This window comes from Phalaenopsis equestris, unplaced genomic scaffold (genome assembly GCF_001263595.1).
Source record: "Phalaenopsis equestris unplaced genomic scaffold, ASM126359v1 Scaffold000840, whole genome shotgun sequence".
NCBI lineage: Eukaryota > Viridiplantae > Streptophyta > Magnoliopsida > Asparagales > Orchidaceae > Phalaenopsis > Phalaenopsis equestris.
In genome coordinates this window covers 5,817,300-5,842,000 of record NW_018165280.1, presented here as the reverse complement: position 1 = coordinate 5,842,000, position 24,701 = coordinate 5,817,300, and the positions used below count along the sequence as shown (strand labels likewise).

General features: G+C 37.2%; 2 protein-coding genes across 2 annotated transcripts in view; both read right to left on the bottom strand.

Moving 5' to 3' along the window:
• Nucleotides 1-3,896: 3,896 nt before the first annotated feature.
• LOC110031617 (biogenesis of lysosome-related organelles complex 1 subunit 2) overlaps nt 3,897-24,701 on the bottom strand; it is a 62,687-nt gene continuing 41,882 nt past the window's right edge. Inside the window, exon 3 of the mRNA XM_020734915.1 lies at nt 3,897-3,916. Coding sequence (XP_020590574.1) covers nt 3,908-3,916 — 9 coding nt within the window. The 3' untranslated portion in view covers nt 3,897-3,907. The remainder of the gene's footprint in view (nt 3,917-24,701) is intronic.
• On the bottom strand, nt 18,298-19,933 carry LOC110031616 (F-box/kelch-repeat protein At5g26960). Its single transcript, XM_020734913.1, is given in 2 exon segments — nt 18,298-19,154; nt 19,157-19,933. Coding segments are annotated over 2 exon segments (1,239 nt in total). The 5' UTR covers nt 19,832-19,933; the 3' UTR covers nt 18,298-18,590.

Here is a 24,701-nt window from a genome sequence, read left to right as displayed (position 1 = left end):
AAGAAAATCACACCAAAAAAAAAATATTGATAAACAATTTATGGGATTACATGAACCAAATTAACTTTATAAGTTATTTTAAGTCATTAAAATTAATTCAAATTTAATTTAAAAGATAATATTTTTTTTAACTTGGATAATAATAGTGTAATTATGCTTGGTTGTATTAAGACTGATTTGAACATAATAATGAAGAATATTTAACTTTGATCTGTCATCAATAAATTTTCATCATGAGCAAAAAACATTCCAAATTCAAATTTAAGACGGTAGAGCCAACAAATTTATAATCAAGCTAAGCATATCAACTAGACAAATCCTATGATGTCGAGAGTGATCTAATTCGAGTCCAAGTGAGCCCAAATCAAACAATAGAAGTGTAGTTGAAGATTTTGTTGTATCAATTGGAAAACCAAATGATCTTAGCGTTTGGCAGGGTTATATTCAAATCAAGAGTCTCGACGAGAGGAATCCAACAACACAAAGATCATTCAATTTTGTTGTCATCAAGACACTTAAATTTTAAAAGAACTGCTTGTGATCAAGGGAACTAATGTGGACCGTCTGATGAAGTATTTTGAGAGATTGTTCAAATTTATTAAAATGCCCCTTAACAAAACTATAAATAAACCTCCATTCTCAATTGAAGAATGGAGAAGAAGATAAGATTGAGTTGACTACTAAAGCTTAATTCTTGAGTTCCAGTAGTTGTTGTCGAGCGCTCGATATTACAGCCGGCCACCAGAGTTTGCCACCGACCACCAAAGCTTGCTATAACCACTGGAGGGCGCCATTGACCGCTAGTTGTTATCCACCATTACTAACTATGATTTTGATAGCCCAACTACAACCATTATAACCACCAACTATAGCTTTTGTGGCAAACAACAATTGTTATAACTTTCAACATGACTATTATAATCAGACTACAAAATTTAATAGCCTTAGTTACCTTTAACAGTTATATATATTTGGTTATTTTAAAGTAGTTATGATTTCAACATCATCTTGTAATCTCATCTTTTATAATCCAAGAGAAGATTGGAAATATGTACTCCTGATTATATAAAGATTATTTCAACCAAGCTAAGCCACGTGACATTTTCCCCTTCTAGGGTTTTTTCACATAAAAAATATGGTGCCTCGTCCCATAACTTTTTTTTAATCAGCTTGTGTGTGATGGATATTCATATAATGCTATGATATTAAATTATCATTCTATTGTTGAGAATTTTCTAGTACACAATAGTTTGCTCTGTCAGTGGGAATCACAATCCCACCATTCTAAAGAACAATCCCAAAATGTAACTCATGATGAGCTATGACGTCTTGTTCAAGAAGAATTCTCTCTAAGGGATAAAAGACATTTTCTTATTTAGCATAGTTTCTAGAAGTCTTCACATTTACCCGAGATATTCCTTCACTTTATATCCAATGGAATTCAAGCTTCTAAATATTGATTCTTTAGAACCATTATGCATATATAACTAGCCTCTAATGTGCTCATCTATCAAGTTTTGTCTACCATACTTAGAAGTCAAGCATGTACTTGGTTCTATTCCCCCACAAAAGGGGTCATTCATACTTTTGATTATCTTGCCAAGTTCTTTGTAGAGCAATTCATAACAAATCCAATGATTATAAAAAAACTCTTCTCATCTTATTCAAATTTATTAAAATGAAGGAGAGTCGCTTAAATAATACTTTCAAAGATTCTCCATTGAAGCTCGTCAAGTTTGATAAATGGATCCAGAGTTTGTAATAGACATCTTCCTGGGAGAGTAACATCCCAGTCCTTCTACTCATTCTTAATGCGAGAGAACATTCACTCCTATAGACCTCATCCATATAGTTGAAGCTCAAATAATTTTCGATAAAGTTATTACTGCACTTCAAATTAATTTAAATAATATTCAAACAAATACAAACACACTTTTAGTGAAATTTTACAAGCCTCTTAAAAAGAATGCAAGTAAATATAACAATCAAAATTTATCATCATAATCAATACAAGTTATCTAATCATACTCCACTAAACACATCCAAGGGTAATATTTTTATGTAGATTCTAAATTATGAAGACCTTAAGTGACCAATACCACTAAAAAATCCAAACTGTTGAAACCAATTTCAATATTGTCCATTTTTACCTCTCAAAAGGTCATTCAACAGAGTGATGCACTAACTAAAAAAAAAATGAATGTTTAATATGCCAAAGTCACCTGGTTCATTACTTACATGAACAACGCAAAGAAGATCCAAAGAGTCATGACAAAAAGATTATTGAAATTATTGAATATGAATAACTACAACATATGCCATATCTACAAAAGATTATTTGAACTTATATGTTGAGTATCACTGAAATAACCCATGAAAGTTTCTTATTTTATTTTCTAAGAATATTTTATTTTTTTTATTTTTAGAGATAAAATTTATCATTTAAGTAATTTGTTTATTATCAGTGAACCTTTTTATAAATAACACTATTTATTATAAGCCCCTTGAGAATAAGAGTTAGACACGATTTCCACTTACACCCCTAAAAATATGCCCATGAGGCAGTATTGATTAAAAGCTAATAGTAGACATCAACATTACTAACAAGATCGCTTAAGAGCAAGTGATAGACACACTCTCCACTTATAAACTTGAAAGACATTCCATGAGGTTGTCTCAATGGAAAGCTAGTAGTGGACATGATTTTCACTGAAAGATCCTTTGAGTGTAAGTGGCGGATGCTGTCTCTACTTATACTTTTAGAAGACACGCCCATGATATAGTCTTGATGGAAGCTAATAGTGGATACGATCCTCACTAGAAAGATTCTTTGAGGGCAAGTGGTAGACAAATATCCACTTATACCCCTATAAGACACCCACGACATAATCTCGATGGGATGCTAATAGTGGACAAAATTCTCACTCAAAAGCTCCCTTAAGGGCAAGTGGCAGACTAAGTCTCAACTTATAACCTTAGAAGATATGCCCATGAGATAGCTTCGATGAGAAGTTAGTAGTGGACACTATCTTCACCAGAAAGACCCCGTAAGGGCAAGAGATTGAGATGATATCTACTCATACCCTTGGAAGACGCGCTCATGAGAAAACATCAATGAGAAGCTATTAGTGGACGTGGTTTTCATTAGAAAAACTCTACGAGGCAAGCGATTAACAAAATATCCATTAAAAAAAATCTCATAATGCTATAAACTAAAAAGATATATGTACATTAAAAAAATATCTGAATGTTATAAGCCTAAGGAAGTACATGTATATTAAAAAAATCTCATAAGGCTATAAGTCTTAGAAGGTACAAGTAAATTAAGAAAAAAATCTCATAAGTTTATACGCCTTACAAGGTGCATGTACATTTACAAAACCTCATAATACTCAAGCCTTTAAAGGTACAATTACACTAAAAAAACTAAGAATACTTAAAGTCTCATAAGATATAAATATATTAGAAACGCTAGATACATAAAATTTCTTTATACAATAAACGTGTGTTAATTTTGATTATCGATTTTAACTTATTCATGAAGATAAATATTCATCTAAAAAACTCAGAAGACATAAGCCTTGAAAGAGTTCAATTTCACTATGCTTCCACCAGAAGACATCTTAATTGTAATATATTGAATTTCTAACAATACTTTTAATAACTTTGTCTTCTCTTGGGGAACAAGTTATAAAGTGTCAAAACTCCTACATTAAGATGAAGAGTTTGTCAGGTATCAACATCATGAGCTCAATCGTGCTCATAAATTCAATAAAAGTCTTATTATAAAGCAATATACAAAGTTATTGGATCTAAATGGATCGCCACACACTATAGTAGCATCATTTGAAAAGTTTTTTGGATCTTATGTGACCTTCAAATTTCTCATCGACTTCCACCGGATCATCTATTTTCTCTGTGAAGTTTACAAAAAAAATGCAACATATATCTCAACTACAATTCATTTTAATCACACCCAAGTCAACATTTATATGTTCCAACAAAAAGGTTATACTCTCTCAAAATTATTGACATTACTGATATCACTAATATTAAGCGGAAGATCATGTATATCGAAAAAAATAGCACGATCATTACTTCTTTCATAGGAAGACCAAAATCTTACAAGTATAGTTGTTAATTATCCTATTTATGATGAATAATAACCCATAAATGATAAGAAAAATAACATCCTAGAAAAAATTAAGCATTAGTAGCCTATAGATGATTAGATAATAATTTCCTAAACTTTAGCATGCAACAATAGCATGAATGCAACAATAGTTTGAATAGAAGAAGATAATAATAGCTTAATTATGGGTAGACAATTGTAGCTTGAAGAAATTATGCCATCAGTACTTTTGGACAAAACAAATATAGCCTTTAGAGGAGGCGTGTGTCTTCTATCCCCCTAAAGAAGGATATTTATAGCTAATATTTTGAAAAAATGATAGAAAATTCAAATTTTGGCAATTCCTCCTTAATGAACTCATGAATGCGCACAAACATGCAAGCTAGCATGAGAATCTTTTTACAAAACATCAAAAAATCGTGAATAATTTTGCAATTGTTCTTGTGTGCACGTCCCCCTCGTGCCCGTGCGCACCTCTATACACCAGCACGCACCGCACCTCTATACACCAGCACGCAACACACACACACACGTATACATGTGTGCTGTCATGCACTTCACAGCACACACACACTCACACCCCGTGCATGCTGTTACACCCATGCTAGCGCTCATACTCACCTACGCACCCCACTAAATTCTCGAACACATCATTGTCCTCATTTGCGCATGCATGTACATAAACATGCACCCCCAGTACACATGTCTACGCGCCTTGACGCTTATAACCATAGCCAATAGTGACAATGACAACATGATCAAGGATTTTTTTCCCCAAAAGTATCTATTTCACAATTTTTTGCATCTTCAAAACTTCACGAGATATTTATGAGTAAATTTTGATAATTTGAAATGTAAGAAAATTTTATTCAAAACTTCACGAGATATTTATGAAGTCCAAAAATAATGGGCATTTGATATGCTATCCCTCATCAAAAAAATTTTATCATTAGGCTCGAATATTGATTAATTTCGAGCAAGAAACATTCCAATTTCAAATTCATGATCATTTGAGCCCTAATTTTAATAAATTTATAATCAAGCTAAGCATATCAACAAGACAAATTCAATGCGCCAAGAGTGATCCAATTCGAGTCAAAATGAGCTCAAATCAAACACTTAAAATGTAGTCAATAACTTTGATGCATTAATTGGAAAGTCACACAATCATAAAGTTTGGCATGCTTATAATCAAATTGGGCGACCCGATGGGAGAAATTCAACGAGCTTAAGATCATTCAATTTCAATGTCATTAATGCACTTAAAAGTTAAAAATACTACATTCAATCAAAGAAATTAATGTGAATCGTCTGATGGAGTATTTTGGGAGATAGGCCAAATGTACCAAAATGAATCTCTAAAAAATTATAAATATACCCTTATTCTTCCCTTGAAGGGGGAGGAGAAGAGAAGAGCGATTGACTACTAAGGCTTAACTTTTAAAGTCCTGACAGTTATCGATGATCACTAAGATAACGACTGACCACTAGAGTTTTTCGCCGACCACCAAAAATTATCATCGACCACGAATTATTGTCAACCATCTCCAACTACAGTTTTGATAGCTCTATTACGACTATTACAACCTCATACAATTATGACTTCTATAGCCAACTATAGTTGTTATAGCCTAAAACACGACTATGTCAGACTAAAACAATTATATTCTCGATTAACTTTAATAGTTATATTAGTTGGATTATTTTAAAATAACTATGATTTAAACATCAACATGTAATCCCATCTTTTCTAATCCAGGTGAAGATTCGGCATCTGTACACCATATTAAATAATAGATTATTTCAATTGGACTAGGTCTGTGATTTTTCCCCTTTTATGATTTTTTTCTACGTAAAAAATCTTGATGTTGCCTCTCATAAGTTTTCTTTTATTTGCTTGTGTTGGATCTTCATGTGATTCTAAGACGTTAAATAATCATTATACTGTCATAAATTTTCTAGTAGACAACCAATTAGATAATCTCAATTTGAAGTAAAGTATTAAATCTCTCCCTTTTTTTTGTTGGAGCACAATTAGACTTTAGAAAATCATTGGTAAGTCATAAACCTTACTACCATGTGCTTGGCATTAAATGTTTTGATCTTTCATTGGAAATGCTTCGGACTCCCTGTTTCTCAAGCAGATGGAAGAAATTTCTATCATAAAGAGGTTTACTAATTGGCTTAGTGGATGGAAGCATAAATTCCATTATTTAGCGAAAAGGTTTTAATTCATCCATCGTATGATATGAGATTATCTTTTTTATTAGTTTACAACATCAATTACTCCGAAAGTCATGTTAAGAATTGATACGTGCTAGAGAATTTGTGATAGTAGAGTAATGAATTGTCGTCTTTGCGTTACACGAGAATTTAATACACTGTCAGATGAAAGAAAAACAAGCAGGGGTGACACTAGAAATTTTTACATGAAAAATTCGTAAAGAGAAAAAAATACGGGGTCTGGCCCGGTTGTAAAAACTCACTATTGATTGATGATTACAGAAATCCCTTGTCCTACAGACGGGAAATTGTTATTAGATTTTCCAAGTTATAAGGTAGACTGACGACATCTGATTCTATTGCTTGACGACGACGAGTGGTTGTCAATAACGGTCGACAAAGGTCAACAACAGACGACGGGTGTTTACAATGGTCAATGTTGGCCAACGGTGATCGACGACGGTCGGCGGTGGTCGACGATTAGCAGTGGTCGACGACAGTTAAGGGTGCTCGACAAAGGTCAGCGGTGGTCGATGTAGGTCGGCGGTGGTCGAAGTAGGTCGATTGGGGTGGACGGAGGTCGGCGGGGGTCGACGACGATTGACGAGGGTCGGCGGTGGTGCTGGACTTCAGCTGCTTCTCAAAACCTCAAGTTCACTCCCAAAACCCCCTCCCCCACAAGTGAGGGGTGGAAGTCTATTTATAGTGTTATAGGTGCAATTAATGCAAGTATATGAATCATTTTCATTGAGCAGTCCAGAGAGCCTCCTTCGATCATACGACGTTTGATGAAGATTTGAATGCTTTAAAGATGTCGGAATTGAGCAACTTTGAGTTTGTTGGATTTGTCATGTCGAGACACTCGATTCGACTATGAACTCACCAATTCGACATTCATTTGATCTTCCAAATGTGTTCAAAAATATTTCTAAAGTGATTTAATGATTTGATCTTAGCTTGATTTGACTCGAATTAGACTAATTTTTATATCATTAGATCCGTCTCATCGAGCCGATCAGTTTGCCCATGAGTTTGCTGAAATCTGAGCTTTAGATGACTCTTAGTTGAAATTTGATTGTTTCTTGTTTAAAAAATTGCTTTGAGATTCGTGTAATGCCTTGAAATTCATACCAAATTAAGAAAAATTTAAAGGTGAAACTATTTTCATTGCCTAAAAGTATCAAGATCTGGAGCATTTTATGTGTGCGTATATATAAATAAATAAATAAATAAATAAATATATATATATATATTCCCATATATATATATATATATATAATATAACTCTTATGAGTTTTATAATAACAAATCGACACACAAAAGAAGTCAGTAATCCACCCGAAGCTCAGTTGGCACGTCATATTTTGTTTTGGGTTAAAATCATCTTTCATGATAAAAATCTATTTATTTTAGAGAGATGCAATGGTACCATGGACGGAGACCTTTGGAAGGTGAAATGGCGAGAATTTCATGGAAATTTAAATTGATGGGTTGGCAAAAAGAATATAAAATATTTTTCTTTTTTTTATTTTTGTATCAAAAAAATTTGAATGGCCAAAAATAAGGAATATGAAAAGATTTTTTTTTATATAATAATGTACATTTAATGATTGTACTTTTATTAGAGTATATATATTAATGAACGTCTAATGGTTCAATTCCTTTTTGAGCATGAGAGGATAGAAGTGGAGTCTTCAGCTGATTCAGGATTTCCCAGAAGAAAATCATTCTGCATAGCGGAGAAGGGTTGTAGTGAAGAGTTGCGATGCAGAGTTGCGGTGAAAAGTTGCAGCGTAGAGTTGCGCTGAAGAGTTACAGTACAGAGTTACAATGAAGAGTTGCGAGGAAAGAGTTGCGGTAAAGAGTTGCATAGAACAGTTGCGGCGCAGAGTTCCGACGAAGAGTTGCGGTGAAGAGTTGCGACGCAGAGTTTCGGCGAATAGTTGCGGCGTAGAGTTGCGAGGAAGCGTTGTGGCGAAGCGTTGCAATGAAGGGTTGCAACGAAGAGGAAATGCATCCCTGCCTTACGTAGTAGACAATCAACGTGATCTACTTTCTTATTGTGATGAAGAGAAAAGTTGCCCCTGACTTGCGTAGTTGACAAGCAATATGATCTTCTTTTTTATTGTGGTGAAGAGGAAAGTTGTCCTCGTCCGACTTAATAGAAAATCAACAAGATCTCCTTTCTTGTTGGAGTGAAGAGGAAAGTTATCCTCATCATGTGTAGCAGACAATCAACGAGATCTTCTTTCTCATTACGGCGAAAAGAAAAATCATCCCCATCCTACATAACACGCAAGCAACCAGATCTTCGTTCTTCTTGCGGCAAAGAGGATAGTTGTCCTCGTCCTTCATAACAAACAACCAGCGAGATCTTCTTTGTCGTTGCGGCGAATAGAAAAGTTTTCCTCATCCTGTGTAGCAGGCAAGTAACGAAATCTTCTTTCTAGTTGCGGTGAAGAGGAAAGTTGTCCCCGTCTTGCGTAGCAGGTGAGCAACGAGATCTTCTTTCTCGTTGTGGTGAAGAGGAAATTCGTCCTCGTCCTGCATAGCGGACAAACAACGATTTTCTTTCTCTTTGAGGCGAAGAGGAAAGTCGTCCCCGTCCTGCGCAACAAACATACAACAAAATCTTCTTTTTGGTTGAGGCGAAGAGGAAAGTCGTCCCCGTCCTACATAGCAGACAAGCAATGAGATCTTCTTTCTCATTGTGGAAATGACACAATTGGAGAACTCCGTTTCGCTGAGAACCAAAGGAAAGGCCAAAACTTGGAGGATGAAGTGTAAATTCTGAAGGAGAGCGATTTGATCCAATTTCAAAAGAAGTATTACTTCCCGAATGAGATGGTGGTGAAATTATTGACTTCAATCGATCAAGAGTATTCCCACCTTCCGGGTATGTCGTCGTTCATGAGGCTGCCCTGAGAGCAGGCATACGATTTTCACAAGCACCTGAGTTTATCAAAATCGTGAAGACGTTCGGTGTTTGTGTTGCTCAACTGTCTTACCAAGTGGTGACATTTATTATCGGATTGACTATTTTCTTGATGAGTCATGGGTTGACGTTAACATCAGAGATTTTAGCGCGGCTGCGCGGGTTCTTTGGTGACACACATGATTATGCGAAGCACAAAGTGTTGGTTTTTTGCTTAAAGGTGTCGGTAAGACAATAGTTTGTGAGATTTTTCTTGCTTGTTACTGCTGTACATTTCAGTGAAGATGAAGAAATGCTAGAGTTTTCCCGCTATGCTTTGAGGGGAGATTTTCATGCTTCTGTAGCGGCGATATCTCTTCTAGCCTTGGTCTCTATAAAATTTTTAATCATCTGATGTGATATTTTTATATGATGATAATTTATTTCTTTGTACAATTTTAATGTTGCTTCAGAGACTGTTGTGACTTCTCAATCGTACAAAATTTTGTAATCTAATTTAGCACTCACACTTTATAAAATGAAGAATCGTGTATCTTTTGAGGCTTGTGTTTTCTGAGGTTGTGTCCTCTCGGACTTATGCCTTGTAGGAGCTTTGATGTATATGTGCCTTCTAAAGCTTTACTTCTTGGAGCACCATAACTTCTCATCGAGTCCTGTCTCCTAGGCTCAACTTCCAATAACATGGTTGAAAGAAGAATCCATTAAAGATGTAAGACCAGTTCTAAGTTGTATAACTGAAGATGCTCGACGTATCAACCCTTAAAAAATAAAGTCATATGAAATCCATTGAGAATGGTTGACCTGTCCTCGGTTGTTGGTCGAAGGTTTTGCTTGACGACCGTAACCTGTTATGGAAAAAATTGAAGAAAATCCATAAAGGAGTTTGACCTATCTGAGGTTGTATGTCAAAGCTTTTGCATGACGACTGCAGCCTGTAATGGAAGAGGTCGAAGGAAATCCACCAAGGATTTTTGACCTCTTAACGACTGTAGTCCTTAATGAAAGAGGCTGAAAGAAATCGACCAACGATTTTTGACCTATCTGAACTGTATGTCGTAGCTTTTGCTTGACGACCATAAACTATATTGGAAGATGTCAAATTGAGCTCCCTTAGGATTGATTAAGCCTATAATGAGATGTCAGAGATGCTCTGCATTTATCGAAACTAAGGCGTAGATCACTATGGACCATATGTTTTCTTGGAAATATGATTGCATTCATACTCAAGAAAAATACTTGACAACTTGTTATTTGCTGCTTTTGAATCTTTTGCTCCCCCGGCGGGGGTGTTTAACATGTGAGATATAAAACAACACATATATTGGGCCTTGAAGAGATCAGTTTCTCGATCTAGTTGAAGAAGAACTCTAGTACGATGAGGGAGTACTGAGGAAGCATTATTTGCGGTGAAGATTTCCTCCTAGTCCCAGAGAGATTCTCGTAGACTTATAATTTGAATGAAATAGGGGATGACTTTTCTACCACAGTCATGCCCAAGACGTTAACATGAATGACATTTTCAGACTGCAGTGAAGGTTGCCCCCCAAATCTGGAAGAAGTTGTGAAAAACTTTGTGTCTGGATAAGATGTGAGAAGACAACCAAGCTACAACATGTCCGGGACATTAATGTAAACGCCCTTTCGATACTGCAGTGAAGGTTGCCCCCCACATTAAGGAATGCTTCGAATATGATCTTTAAGACGTGAAGGAGGTTCCTTCGCTAGTTGGATGAAGTACATAATTGGGAAAGGAAGTAGAGGCTCGATGTCTTAGAGTTGAAGACAATGTTGAACAAGACTTTGATTCCCATAGAAGGCGCCAAACTGATGCATGCCAGAAAATTCACTGCGGTAGAGTGATAGATTATTGTCTTAACATTGCACGAGAATTCAACACATAGTTAGATGAAATTAAAAAAAAATAATGATGTCAACAAAAGTTTTTATGTGGAAACCCCAAGAAAGGAAAATCTACGGGACCTGACTCAATTGTAAAAATTCACCATTAATTGATGATTACAGAAATCTCTAGTCCCACAGACGGGAAATAGTTACTAAATTTTTCAAGTTATAATGTAGACTAACGACATCTTATTAGTGATGCTCAACGACAATCAATGGTTGTCAATGGCAGTCGGCAGTGGTCGACAACAGTTAACGAGTGTCTACAACGGTCAACGTTGGTCGGCGGCGGTCAGCGACAATCGGCGGAGGTCGGGGGCGGTAGACGGTTGTCGGCCTGGTCCAAGTTGGTCGGCGGCGGTCCAGTGGCAGTCGGAGGCTGTCGACGACGATCAAAGGCTGTCAAAGGAGGTTGGCGGCTGTAAAGGGCGGTCGGGGGCAATTGGCGGCCGTCGGGGATGGTCGATGGAGGTTGGCGGTGGTTGACGATGATCAGCGATGGTCGACGGTGATGTTGAACTTCAACTCATTTTCAAAGCCTCAAGTTCTCTCCCAAAACTCCCCCCTCCCTTCACATGAACCATTTTGATTGGACGGATCAGAGATGTTCCCTTGATCAAACGACGTTTGATGGATATTTGATTGCATTAAGAATGTCGGAATTGAGCAATCTTGGGTGACTGTCTTTTCTTAAGAATATGATTTTAAGGCTATAGTAGAGAGATAATTTAGAATGTTGCGATAATAATTATAAATATATCTTTTTCTAAAAAATCAAACAATAAGTAACAGAAATCTCACTTTAACAAGCATGACTGAAAAAATTAATTTCCCATCACAAAAATATCTATAGAAAACAACAAGCAAACATCTAACCAAATAAAATTGTGGTAGAAGTTTCAAATGCAAAATAAACAGAAAGTTGTCCCAAATAGATTCTAAAAGATGAAAAGACACTTACACCAATATTTTGTCCTTATTAAAAGATCCTTGAATTCACTAAAAAACATTGATACACCACTAACAAAATTTCATCATCTAATGCGAATCTCAAAACATGTCAAAAATCTCGCTCGAGATGATATTTTAAAGAGATGATATTTTAAACAAGAAACATTTAAATTTTGATAAAAAGTCATCCAGAGCTCCGATTTCAGCAAACTTATAGTCAAACTGACCGGTTCGATGAGACAGACCTAATGATATGAAAACTAGCCTAATTCATGTCAAATCAAGCCTAGATCAAGTCATTAAACCACAGTTAAAAGATTTATGAATACATTTGGAAAGTCAAACGGCTATCAAATATGATAAGTTTATACTCAAATCGAGCTACTCGACAAGAAGAATCCAACGAGCCTAAGATCACTCAATTCTGACATCATTAAGACACTCAAATGTCCATTAAATGTCGTATAATCGAGGGAAGCTCTTCGGACCTTCCGATCAAAATGGTTCATATTCATGCATTAATTGCACCCAAAACACAACAAATAGAGTCTCATCCCTCTCATGAAGGGGGAGGAAGTATAGAGAGAGCCTGAGGTCTTGAGGAGAAACTGCAGCTCAGCATTACTACCACGTCGACCATCGTCGACGACCATCGCCAACCTTCTTCATTGACAGCCGAAGACCACCATTGATCTCAGACTACCACCGCCGACCGTCGTTGATCTCCGCCGACTACCGTCAACCACCGTCGACCGTCGTCAACCTCCACCTACTGCCATCGATCACTACCAACCATACGCCGCCAGTCGACGTTATACATTGAAAAAGATAGTAACCATTTTGCATATGTGGGACAAAAGTTTTCTGTAATCATCAATCAATAGTAGATTTCCGCAACTGAGCTAGGCCCCGTGGTTTTTCCCTTACGGGTTTTCCACGTAAAAACTTTTGTGTGTGTGTTGAACTTTCGTACAACGTTAAGACAATAATTTGTTAGTCTACCGCTGCGAATTTTTTAGCACGCATCAAACATGTTCTATTATTTTGAAAAATATTATTGTTCAATATTTTGGTAAAAGTTATACGGCAACTCTTAAAGAAATCATTTAGAAAATAATTAGTCACGCTTGCTTTATTTTGTGCAGAAAAAAATTGCAATAAATAGATCCTTAAAATTAACACTCCGCTTGTATTTTCTACCCCCGTTTACTAAAACTGTTCAAAACAGAACTGTGACAACCACATATTTGATACTTCAGAAGCAGAAATTCATTTCAAAACAGAACAATATAAACATATGCTATAAAGTGTGTAAAATGTAAATGCAAATGATTTTCATTTGATATGGAATAAAAGAATTACAATTTATGAAAACAGATGATATAAAGTGTGCAAAAAGAAAATTTCTTTTTTTTCCCCACAGTGCAGACATGACATTCTTTTCGATATTGCTGGCCATTGTAGTACTATAGTAAATCCGTTAAGAAAGATGCTCAAAAACTATGACAAATTGTTAGATTGAAAACCAAATAATTCTCAGCCCAATCATGAATGATACACACATATGCATTGTTGAAGGGTGCAGCAACATCACAAAACAACACTTTGAAATAGATGAGCAAATAAAACATAATAAGTAAATACTAATCTCATTATTCTCAAAAAATACCGAGGGAAGAGCATAGAGGAAATGCCTTGTTCCCTTTTTAAGAATCGAGAGAGAGTACTTGACGGTATCAATAAGGTCAGCAATGTTGTGAAGGGATCGCTCTTCACATCCAAATATGAAGATGGTACGGACCTCAACTTTTTTCGAGAGGCGAGAGGCATAAGTGAGTGGGAGATGAGGCGAGAGGCATAAGTGAGTGGGAGATGAGGGGAATTGAGAGATCTAAGAATTTTACGATATAAAGAGAGCACCTTTCCTCTGTTCCTCACTAGGTCTTCTGCAGTTGCCCAAAGTAATCTATTGGTCATTCCTTCTGTTAAAAATGAAGACACGGAAAATATTACCGAGATTGTACGCCAATAAGATGGTTTAGATGTGAGGGTATGCAAATCTTCTCGATTGACATTCAGGCGGGTAATCTCATGATCACAACTGACAAAGAAAGGGGAAGCGGGGCTCATCCGTAAAAAGCCGATGTCGAATGCGGTGCGCAGGACTCTTTTCCACGACCGGCATTTAACCAAAAAAGCGCCGCGACACGCTCCCGACGTGCTCCCAAACGACCGCAATGTGCGGCGGGTCCCCGTGGCTTTTACCCACTGCGCTCTCTCGACGCCCCCCCAAACAGAGCCTTATACACACACCACACAATTCTTATGTATTTGCATATCTAATACCCGAGTTTTGAATTTTTATAGCACTATATCAAAACTTGAAAAGACACATTTTAATTTTTAAATATTCGTAATAGTGATATTTTTGATATGACAAAGATTTGAGCGCTATAAATACAAACAATCAAGTTTTACATATTATATTATAAATATCTAAAAAAGTTTTGTGCAATGTTATTTTTCTAATAAGCTTTGAAAAAAAGATTACTTTTTTGAGATCTTGTATTTCTCTCTATAAAATTATGAAAAATAAACATTTTACCATGAATTTTAAACGCCAAAAAGTGAATTTATGCATGATATTTCATAAGAGGTTACATCAAACTCTCTTCTTGCATTATTTTTTAGACCATTTACATACCCACCACACAATTCTTATATATTTATAAATCTAACATTTTTTTTTACATGCTTACCACTTAAATTATTAACATGAATAACGCTATTACTGTTATTACTGAACTAATATTGAATTGTTCAGGATTTTAAGTATTACTTATAAATCCTGTTCAAGAGTAAAACATAAATTATTTATAAATAATCAAATTTCAATATGAATCCGCAAAAGATTAGTAGATTTAGCAAGATCGCACAAAAATTATTTTCACTTTTATTTCAGAATTTTATCGATTACATTTCAAACCCTGTTATCTTCGAAATATGATATTAAAGGGGAAAAATATTACATCAGGACTCCTAACATAGAGCTACGTTCAGAGTCCACTCATATGCGGACATGTAAAGGTCTAAACAAATTTTTTTTAAAAAATCGTTTTAACGCAGAGGAATATTTCTCCCGTGTTATTCCGCATTATTCAGGTGTTATTATGGTGGTATTCATCTGTTATTGTGTTCTGGGAATATTCTCGACGTTATAATAACACAATAACACATTAATATCATCACAATAACATTTGAATAACCCAGAACAACAAGAGAGGAATATTCTCCTGTGATACCGGGCCGGATCACAGGAAAGCGTGCGAGTTTTCTTGAAGTCACGTGTCCGCATATGAGTGGACTCCTAACATAGCTCTACGTTAGCAGTCCTGATGTAATATTTTCCCTATTGAAGTACTAAAATGAAAGAGATGGTGGAAAATTCTCTCTCAGAATAGAAATCCGAGGTTTGAAATACATTCAGATCATAATTTCTAACATAATTGTCACTAAGACTTAACATTCTAAGAAATAAATAAACTCTAAATTAACGAAATTAATTTATGCTTAGAAATAATTTCACGCAAATAAACTCTAAATTAACCAATGCCAATTTATGCTTAGAAATTATTACAAGAATTAGTTGGACTCTGAAAAAAATGAAATTTATAGTCAAAATTAAGATTTACATGTTCAGGAAGATTTACACACCACACTACTCAAACCTCATCTTCACATATTTAACATCAAAACTTCAATTTTTACATACATATCACCTTACCTATGCATAAAAAGTTAGTTCTATTTCACTTTTTTAAAATAAAAAAAGTGCATTTTTTATGTGACATAACCATTCGGGTAGTGCAAATGTAAAACCAATGTTTTGGAGTTATATATATATATATATATATATATAAGAATTGGGTGGTGTGTGTGTAAATGCCCCATAATTCTAATAGAACAAAATTGAAGGAATCTTAGCACAACTCTGAGGCCTATATTGGCCGCATATATATAAATATTTAACTCAGGATAGTTCGAATTGAACCGATCTAGTGGGGTTGAGTAACCCCACCACCTTCACCTTCACCTTCACCTTCACCTTCACCTTCACCTTCACCTTCACCTTCTATGGCTCTTGAATGGTGTGTGGGCCCACATATGCCCACAGAAGTACAACAATTGCAATCACTGTCACCCCTTCAGCGAGCCAAGGGTCCATCCAATTGGTTCTTAGTGTAAATAATAAAAAGTGCTTTCTCAAGAAAATTCAGAGGGGATACATGCTAAATTTGTAATCTCGCTCGTCTTATAAGAAAATTATGAACACACGGAAAGAAATTCAGACGAAAATTCTGAAGGATATTGAAGACTACTACGAATTGATAAATCTTATAATAGTTTTTATATCACAATCCATGATGAAGATAACTTGCGAGGTTGATACAAGGATAAGAATTAGTTTATTAGTAGTGAAGGACTTGGGATCCCACCTACGAAGTGGTTAGGGCAACAGGGAAGTAGTCCTAGGATGGTAACTGAGTCATTTTTTTTAATTCCCTCGCTTCGCTCCGTGCCTCCAGTTATTTGTTAAATTAGCAGGTGCAATGTGGAACCCCTTAAATTGAATGAAAGTGCACTCTTTTAAGTTTTGACATATTTTTTGTATAATGGTTAGAGTTTCATCAAAGACTCTAAAAGTTAAATGTGCTAATATGGGACCACCCTTAGGATGGGAAATCTCTTAAAAAGTTACACTAATGGGACAAAACCATAAAGTCATTAGGGCAAATTAAATAATATTTCGAGAAAAAAGAGTTTGGGTTGTTACAAATGATATCCGAGCATTAGAATAACTTGAAGAGGACAACTAAGTACCATACAAAATAAAGTGCTATGATAAGTCGTGACAAATGCTACATTGTGTCGAATAGCCCTTGAATCTATAAGGGTTGTCGCTTGAATCTGTAAGGAACACCGCTGAAATTTTATTTTTATTATGGATGATTCAAAATTAAAAAAAAAATACTAACGAGCATGTTTGTTACTTGAGTGAGGGAGACTTTAAAACCTTAAGTAGGATGAAACTAAATTTTTAAACATCAGGATTCCTTTTGATATAAAAGTCGAAATTTCATTAGAAGATTCCAAGTTAAGCATGTTCGTGTGGAAGGATGCTTGGGATAGATGATCTCTTGGAAGGATACACTAATGGGACAAAATTGTAGGGCCGCTACACAAAAGTAGACAATATTTCAATGGGCGAAAGTTTACGCTATTTTTTGTCCCTCAAGAAAGGTAAATCTAAAGGGCAATATACGTAATTCGGACCCACGACCTAACGGTGAGAAATTACAACCTAAAATACTAGCGGTTAAGTGCGATACGACTTTTTTTCTTTCTTTTTTTTTTTTTTTTGAAAGTTTGATCTGTTACAAGCAAAGTGAAGGAACAATTGGTCCTTCATTGTGGTCTATTGTGTCAAAACATAGGATAGGTTGCAAATGACATCTAGTGTTTATATCAATAGGTTCTTCAAAAGTCAATGTATCTAAAGTTAATTCCCTTTAACAATGCGCTAGCTTGCCACAAAAAAAAGATGTTTGTACATCCAAATAATTCTTTCTAATCATTTTTCTAACTATAAAGTCCAAAGCAAACGTAGTGCCTTGCTTTGAATTGAAAACTTACCTAAGCTCTTGCCGCTCTTCTTTTGAACTACTATGGTCCATTGAAGGCCTGCCTTTCTTTCTCAATGTGAATCATAACCTAATCAAGATGTAGCCTTGATCTTGGTATTTAACTTCTTAGGATGAAGAGAACGCACACTTAGTATTTCTTCTCTCTTAGTCCTAGAAACGAATAAGATGCTTGCTTAGGGACAAAGGCATTGATATATGACTTTCAAAACAATTAGTAGCCCTTCTTTGAATGAAAATATCCTTTGTGTAATTACTATAAGCACTTTCCAAAAAAAAAAAAAGATGTAGGCAATATACTCATTAAAACAGTTAATAAAGTCAACATAATAATAGATAATGTACATGATAAATTAAGATGTTAAATCAATAATACATCTCCTTCAAGCTAGCTATCGCCCAGATAGCGGGTTTATGGCTTAGGAATTTATGCTAAGCTAAAGATCTGAACAAGCACAAATAGGACTTCTATTTATGAAACGAACCATAAAATAAGTATTCAAGACAAAAGTTCTAGGATTTAGGGAAAAAAATCAGATTAACTCCAAAGATGTTAAAGAAAACAAACTGAAACCAGAAAGCTTCCCCATGCAACCAATATCAAAAATCAAAATAACAGAAATCGCAAATGCTCCATCTTTCGAAATCAGTCCTAAATGTACCTGTGAGCCTGGAGTAACAAATCAAGCCGCCCAGATTTCAGCCAGAGAATTCATGGCACATCAAGCATACTCATTTACCAGCACTAGCACTCCACATAAGCACAAACAGCACGGCGCAAACCAGGCGGGAGATCCAGCCCACGAGACCACTCGTCGGCTTCAATATCGTAGACGAGAAGGACCGCCTCCCCGCCCCTCGACCTTCTTCCTATATCGCCCCCATGGCTCGCCGATGCGTGCACAAGTGCCGCCAGCTTCGCATCACCGATACTCGTACACGAGAAATGCACCGCACCGCCGAGCCGGAGTTGCCCTCCCACCGGAGGCGGTTCAAGCCTCGTCCAATCCCCTCCTCGCCGCCCCTTCCCGTCCCACCTCCAGAACGAAAGCTCTACAGCATGGCTGGCCAGCACGTAGACGTGCGCCCCTGCACCGCACGCCCCAACGATGCATCCGCCGCCCGGCACCACTGCGCGCACCCGCAGCCACACCCCAGCTCTTACGTGATAAGCGTCCATCGATCCCGCACACGTATGTGCGCCTCGCGCCTCTTCTTCTTCCTCCCTCCGGCTTCCCACACGGAGACCCCCAATCACATAAAAAATCCCACCCGCGGCAGCCCCAACGCGCCCCAACCCCACCCACCCCCCCTTTTGGGGGCCCCCGCACCCCCCCGCCACTCATCCGCCTCCGGATTGTACTCTTCAACGTCGGATGTGCGGGTGGCGCCTCCCGATACATATATACGACAGCCGATCACAGCTGCGGCGAACTTCTTGCGGGGGAATATGGTCGGTGCACGGAAAGCGACGGCACCGGTTAAGGTGTCGTATCGCAGAGTGGCTCCCCGACCGATAATGTATATGGAACGACCTATGGCGGCGAGGCGGGGTTGAAAAAAAGCGTCTGCGGGGAGGTCGGTGGAAAATGAAATGGGGATGGAGGAATCGAGGTGAGTCGGAAAGGGGACGGGGAGGGCGGTGGAAGTGATGATGCCGAGATCTGAGATGCAAATGGCGAAGAGGGTGCGGCGGAGGCGACCGCGAGAACGGCGGAGATCATGAAAAGCCGGGTTGTCAAGAAGGATGGCGAAGCGGCGGCAAACAAGGGATAGGGAGGGGAGGGTGGAGAGAGGAACCTTGGAGAAGCACTCGAAGAGGAGATCGTCCGGGAGGTTGAATATTGGGGAGGAGAAGCGGGAACCGTCGGAGGGAATGAATTCATTGGGGTGACGGTGGTTGGCCGCTGGCGATCGGGCAATTTCCCGGCAGGAATCGGCTATGCATGACTTGACCAGCCAAGAAAAGCCGCGAGACTCGCCCATTGCCAAGATCGAGGGTATCGGGGACGGATTGCAGCATGGGGAAGAAGACGGAAGCAGGGCTTTCGCTTTTGACTACGATTGCTTAGAAGAGTGGAGCAGATATGTTTGACTCATTAAAAGGACCAAAGCCACAAGGAAGCGAAGAGTGGGCCGCCGCTAGGGATGGGCCAAGGATTTTTCAGGTTTCGTTGGAGTTCGTTTGATTTTGTCGTCAGGTTGCAGGTAGAAAAAAAATATACAGATTGATTAAAAATTAATTAAAAAAAAAATCCCGTGACTTACGGTGCATTTGGGGCGGCGAGGGGTCTGCAATACGGCATCGTGCTGCCACAGGGTTTACATTTAACGTGCAAAGTTCTCCCTTAACTGTGGCCCAGCTTCTTCGATCGGCTTTTTACCCCATTGTCCTCTTTTTACATAACCCTAACTACGACATTACATCCCGTGGAAGAACAACAACCCGCGATCTTCTCTCCTCGCATCCTCTTCTCAGACGGCTTATGATACGTAGTTGTTTTCCTCTTCTTCGACGTAGCTCACGCTCCCTCTCCTCTTTCTCCTCTTCTCACGAGTTCCTTGCGCCAGCGGTAAGAACCTTTTTTTTTTTTTTTTATGCCCGTTGGATGCTTCAGAGTTGTTGTTGTATAGCTCTTATTTTCTGGTTTGTATTTGGCATTGGCACAGATTTGGCATGAATATGGTTGTCATGAACTAGAATATTGGGGCAATTACGATGCCATAGTTTCTTTTAATTTTGACAAAGTTGGAAGTTTATTTTCTTTCATATATTAAGCTCTTGAATAATCGATATATTAATGCCAAAGGATGAATGTGGCCGAACTCTATGCTTTGTTTACAAACATGAGTAATGTTTCATCCTTCAAGGAAAACTCATTAGTTTAAGGTTTTGTTTATGGCTGCATTTCTTGATTCAGTGGTTGTGGCATGGGTGTTGTGGGTGGCGTGTGATTTGGGTTGGGTTGGTGGTTGTGGCATTTGTGTTGGCATTCTAATTATGTGGTCGTGGCATTGGTGTGGTGGGAGGTGTGTGATTTAGGTTAAGTTGGTGGCTGTGGCATTTATGTTGGTTGTGGCTTACGGTGGTTGTGACATTGGTGTGGTGGGTGGTGTGTGATTTGGGTTGGGTTGGTGGTTGTGACATTTATTTTTTCTGTGGCAAGTGTGGTGGGTGGTGTGTGATTTGGGTTGGGTTGGTGGCTGTGGTATTCTGTTGGCTTTGGCGAACAGTGATTGTGACATTAGTGTAATGGGTGGCGTGTGATTTGGGTTGGGTTGGTTGTGGCATTTCTATAGCCTGTCGCATATGGTGGTTGTGACATTGATGTGGTGGGTGGAGTGTGGTTTTGGGTTGGGTTGGTGGCTGTGGCATTTGAGTTGTCTGTGGCTTACGGTGGTTGTAGCATTGTTGTGGTTAGTGGTGTGTGATTTGGGTTGGGTTGGTGGCTGTGGCATTTCTGTTGCCCGTGGTATACAGTGGTTGCGACATTGGTTCTCCATTGAGTCCTTTCTGTTTATTTTTGTGACATTATTTTTATTGTTATGTTATTTTGCTTTGTTTTATTGTAGTACTAAAATGACTAATAAAACTAAAGAGATTGGTACACCGACATTATGAGTAAAAAAACAAAAATGATATTTTGTGACATTTGCCTTAAGAAGATTGAACTGGAAATATGGTTGTAAACGAGTTCAGGGTTAGCTCGTGTTCGGCTCGTTCAATGTCAGCTCGTGTTTGAAATGGCTCGTGAAGGGTGTGTTCGTGTTCGGCTCGAATAATATTTTCCAGCTCGAATTCGGCTTGAAATTGGAGGAATCGGAAGATCAAGCTGTTGAGAAAGAGGAATAGGAAGAGGAACAGGAGGAAGAGGAAGAACAAACCATAAGCTCTCGCTGTTGAAACCCTTTCGCGATTTTGAGAGGAGAATGAGATGACTCGGAAGAGGATGAGAGCGGCAAACACAAACGACAAACCCTAAGCTCTCGCGACGGATTGCCTTTTGCGATTTTGAGAGGAAAGAGTCGGAAGAGGGAGAAGCAGCCGCAGAAAGCCTATTTCGCGATTTTGAGATGGGCAGCCCCCGAAAGCCTATTTGGAGATTTTGAGAGGAAGGTGCGGCGAGAGCTCAGTGTTTAATATATATATAACTCATATTTTATAAATATATAACTTGTATTATATATTATAAGTTATAATATAAATATTTATATAACTTTTATAAGAGCTTAAATATATAATTTATATTATATAAATATATAATATTTATTAATAATTTGTTAAATATTGCAATTTATAGAATTTAATTTTTTTATTAATAAATTATTTTATTTTAAAAAAAATTAATTAATTACAATTTATAATATTTAATTTTATGAATATGTATTATATGTGTGTGTATATTTATTTATTTATTTTTTTTTCGAGCCAATTCGAGCCGAACACGAGCAAATAAATGTTTGTTCGTGTTCGACTCGTTTATATTTCGAGCTTAAAAAATTGTTCGTGTTTGGCTTGTTAAGCTTAACAAACGAGCCAAACACAAGCTGCTTAACAAGCCAAACACAGGCTGTTCGCGAACAACGAGCCAAATTGACAGCCCTAACTGGAAAATAGACATACGACCTATTTCAATAAGAAATGATGACAATATATTATCACAAATTTCAAGTAAAGTACATACAAAGTTTATGATAGGATGCAATTGAAAAACAAGTGAGATCAACTCAAGAATGATTGAAATTTTTGGAAGGATTTGAAACGAGGATCAACGGGCTTGGGTTGGGATCCAATGAAACGACCATTGATGCTTAAGAGGAGTGGTGGACAGAAAGACTTGCGGTGAAAAATTTTTCATTTCGTCTAGTTTGATTCATTTCATTTTTAATACTAATTGAAGTGTTTAATATGATCTTGCAGGGGTGCCCGCAGCGAAAAAATACAAACTTTATGGATTTGACCCCGAGTTAAAGAAGTTGGACCAGATGTTTGGGGGTGTCGTTGCAATAGGAAAATATGCACGCGCTCCAAGTGAGAAAGAGTTTTGTGGTAGCCCTGAGAATGTGGCTATCAACATATCAGGCGATTCAACTCCACAGTCAGGAACTCCCCGAAATCCAGTCCACCTACTGTTCTAAGCATCCTTATGTAGAGGGTCGAAAAAAGAGTTGAGCTGCTTCTCAAAAACCAAATATCACAACTAATAGGTACTTCCAACGATGCCCCGCACACAGTTCAGGCAACTTCCATTAGGCGGGTTGTGCAAATTCCGGATGAAGATAAGAAAATTTCAGATTGAGCTATACTTTTGTGCAGTAGAGTTTCTTCAAGATCCAGTCCATAAAGATTTCTTCGCTACCATTGCTAAAGAAAAGCGGGTGACATATCTACGACATTTTTATGCTCGTGGGGAAATATGAGGATAATTTTTTTTTCTTTTTTGTTGACTGGGAGACTATTTTATTTCATCTGTTGTTGTTTGGGAAAATTTTAGTTTGTTATTGTATTTTCTTATGATATGCTTCTTCGGGATTCTAGGAATGTTTCTGCATAATATTTATGAATTCTCAATATTCGCAAGCCGTCATTTTTTATCTTTTATAAATGCTTAGGTCATGCTTTCTTTGTGATTTATTAATTCTAAATATTTTTTAAAACCCTAGTACAATATACCCTAACATGGATTCATACCAAGAAAGATGGAGACGGAGACGGAGAAACGCAACAATCTATTTGATTGATCGTTGAGTATTACAACACATACATTGACCGCTCTCCATGCTTCACATCGTCTTATGTTGGAGACAAATGGGTTCGGGAATTGCTTGTTGGGCATCCAACCAGATTCAACAACATGTTTCACATGAGGCAAGAGATATTTACTGATCTTCTAACAGAACTTAGTGGATTTCATGGTCTTCATTGGTCATCAAGGACGACTCAGCGTGAGGTATTGACGATTACACTTACATATTATCATAAAACGAGTCAATGCATAGTGTGATTAAACGATTCCAATACTTATCTGAGACGATTAATATATACTTCTCTATGAGTTTGAATGCACTTGTGAGCATATCTACACAAGTAAAAAAAATCAACCGATCCAACGTTCGCACAAACTCCTACAAAGATTTAACGCGATGCACGTTACATGTCGTTCTTTAAGGTAAAATTTGCAATTTCTAGTATTAAATTTTAAATATGAATATCATACATTAATAACTCGAAGGTATCTGTGTAGGATTAGAATAAAACAATAGATAAAACTCACATTGATGCAAGTGTACAAATGATGACAAGATTACATTTATTGGACGTTGTAGAGCCCCTACGTAGAATGTCATGGTTGTGTGGGACTTTAACATTTGTTTTACTTTTGCCTTGCCCGATAGGGAGGGTAGTGCGCACGACAACAAAATTTTCGAGGATGCTGCGCAGAATCCTCACTACAACTTCCTACACCCTCCGTACGGTATGTTTAGGGCCATCAAAAAAGCTCGTTGTTCGTGAACAGTTCGTGTTCGTCTCGTCAATGAGTTCGTGTTTGATTCGTTCGATAAGTAAACGAGACGAACGTGAACAAATTTTTTTTGTTCAGTTAGTTAAACGAACAAAACCTGAACAGTGATGCGTTCGTTCGTGTTCGAATTGTTATTGCTTGAAATATAAAATAATTTAAAATAATTATATATAAAAAACTTTATGATATTTTAAAAAATTAAATTCTATAAATAATATAGATATTATATATTTATATAATATAAGCTATAAATATAAGCTATATAATTAATATAATATATTAATAATAGGGATGTCAAACTTGGATGTCAAACTGGCTCGTCGGTTACCAAC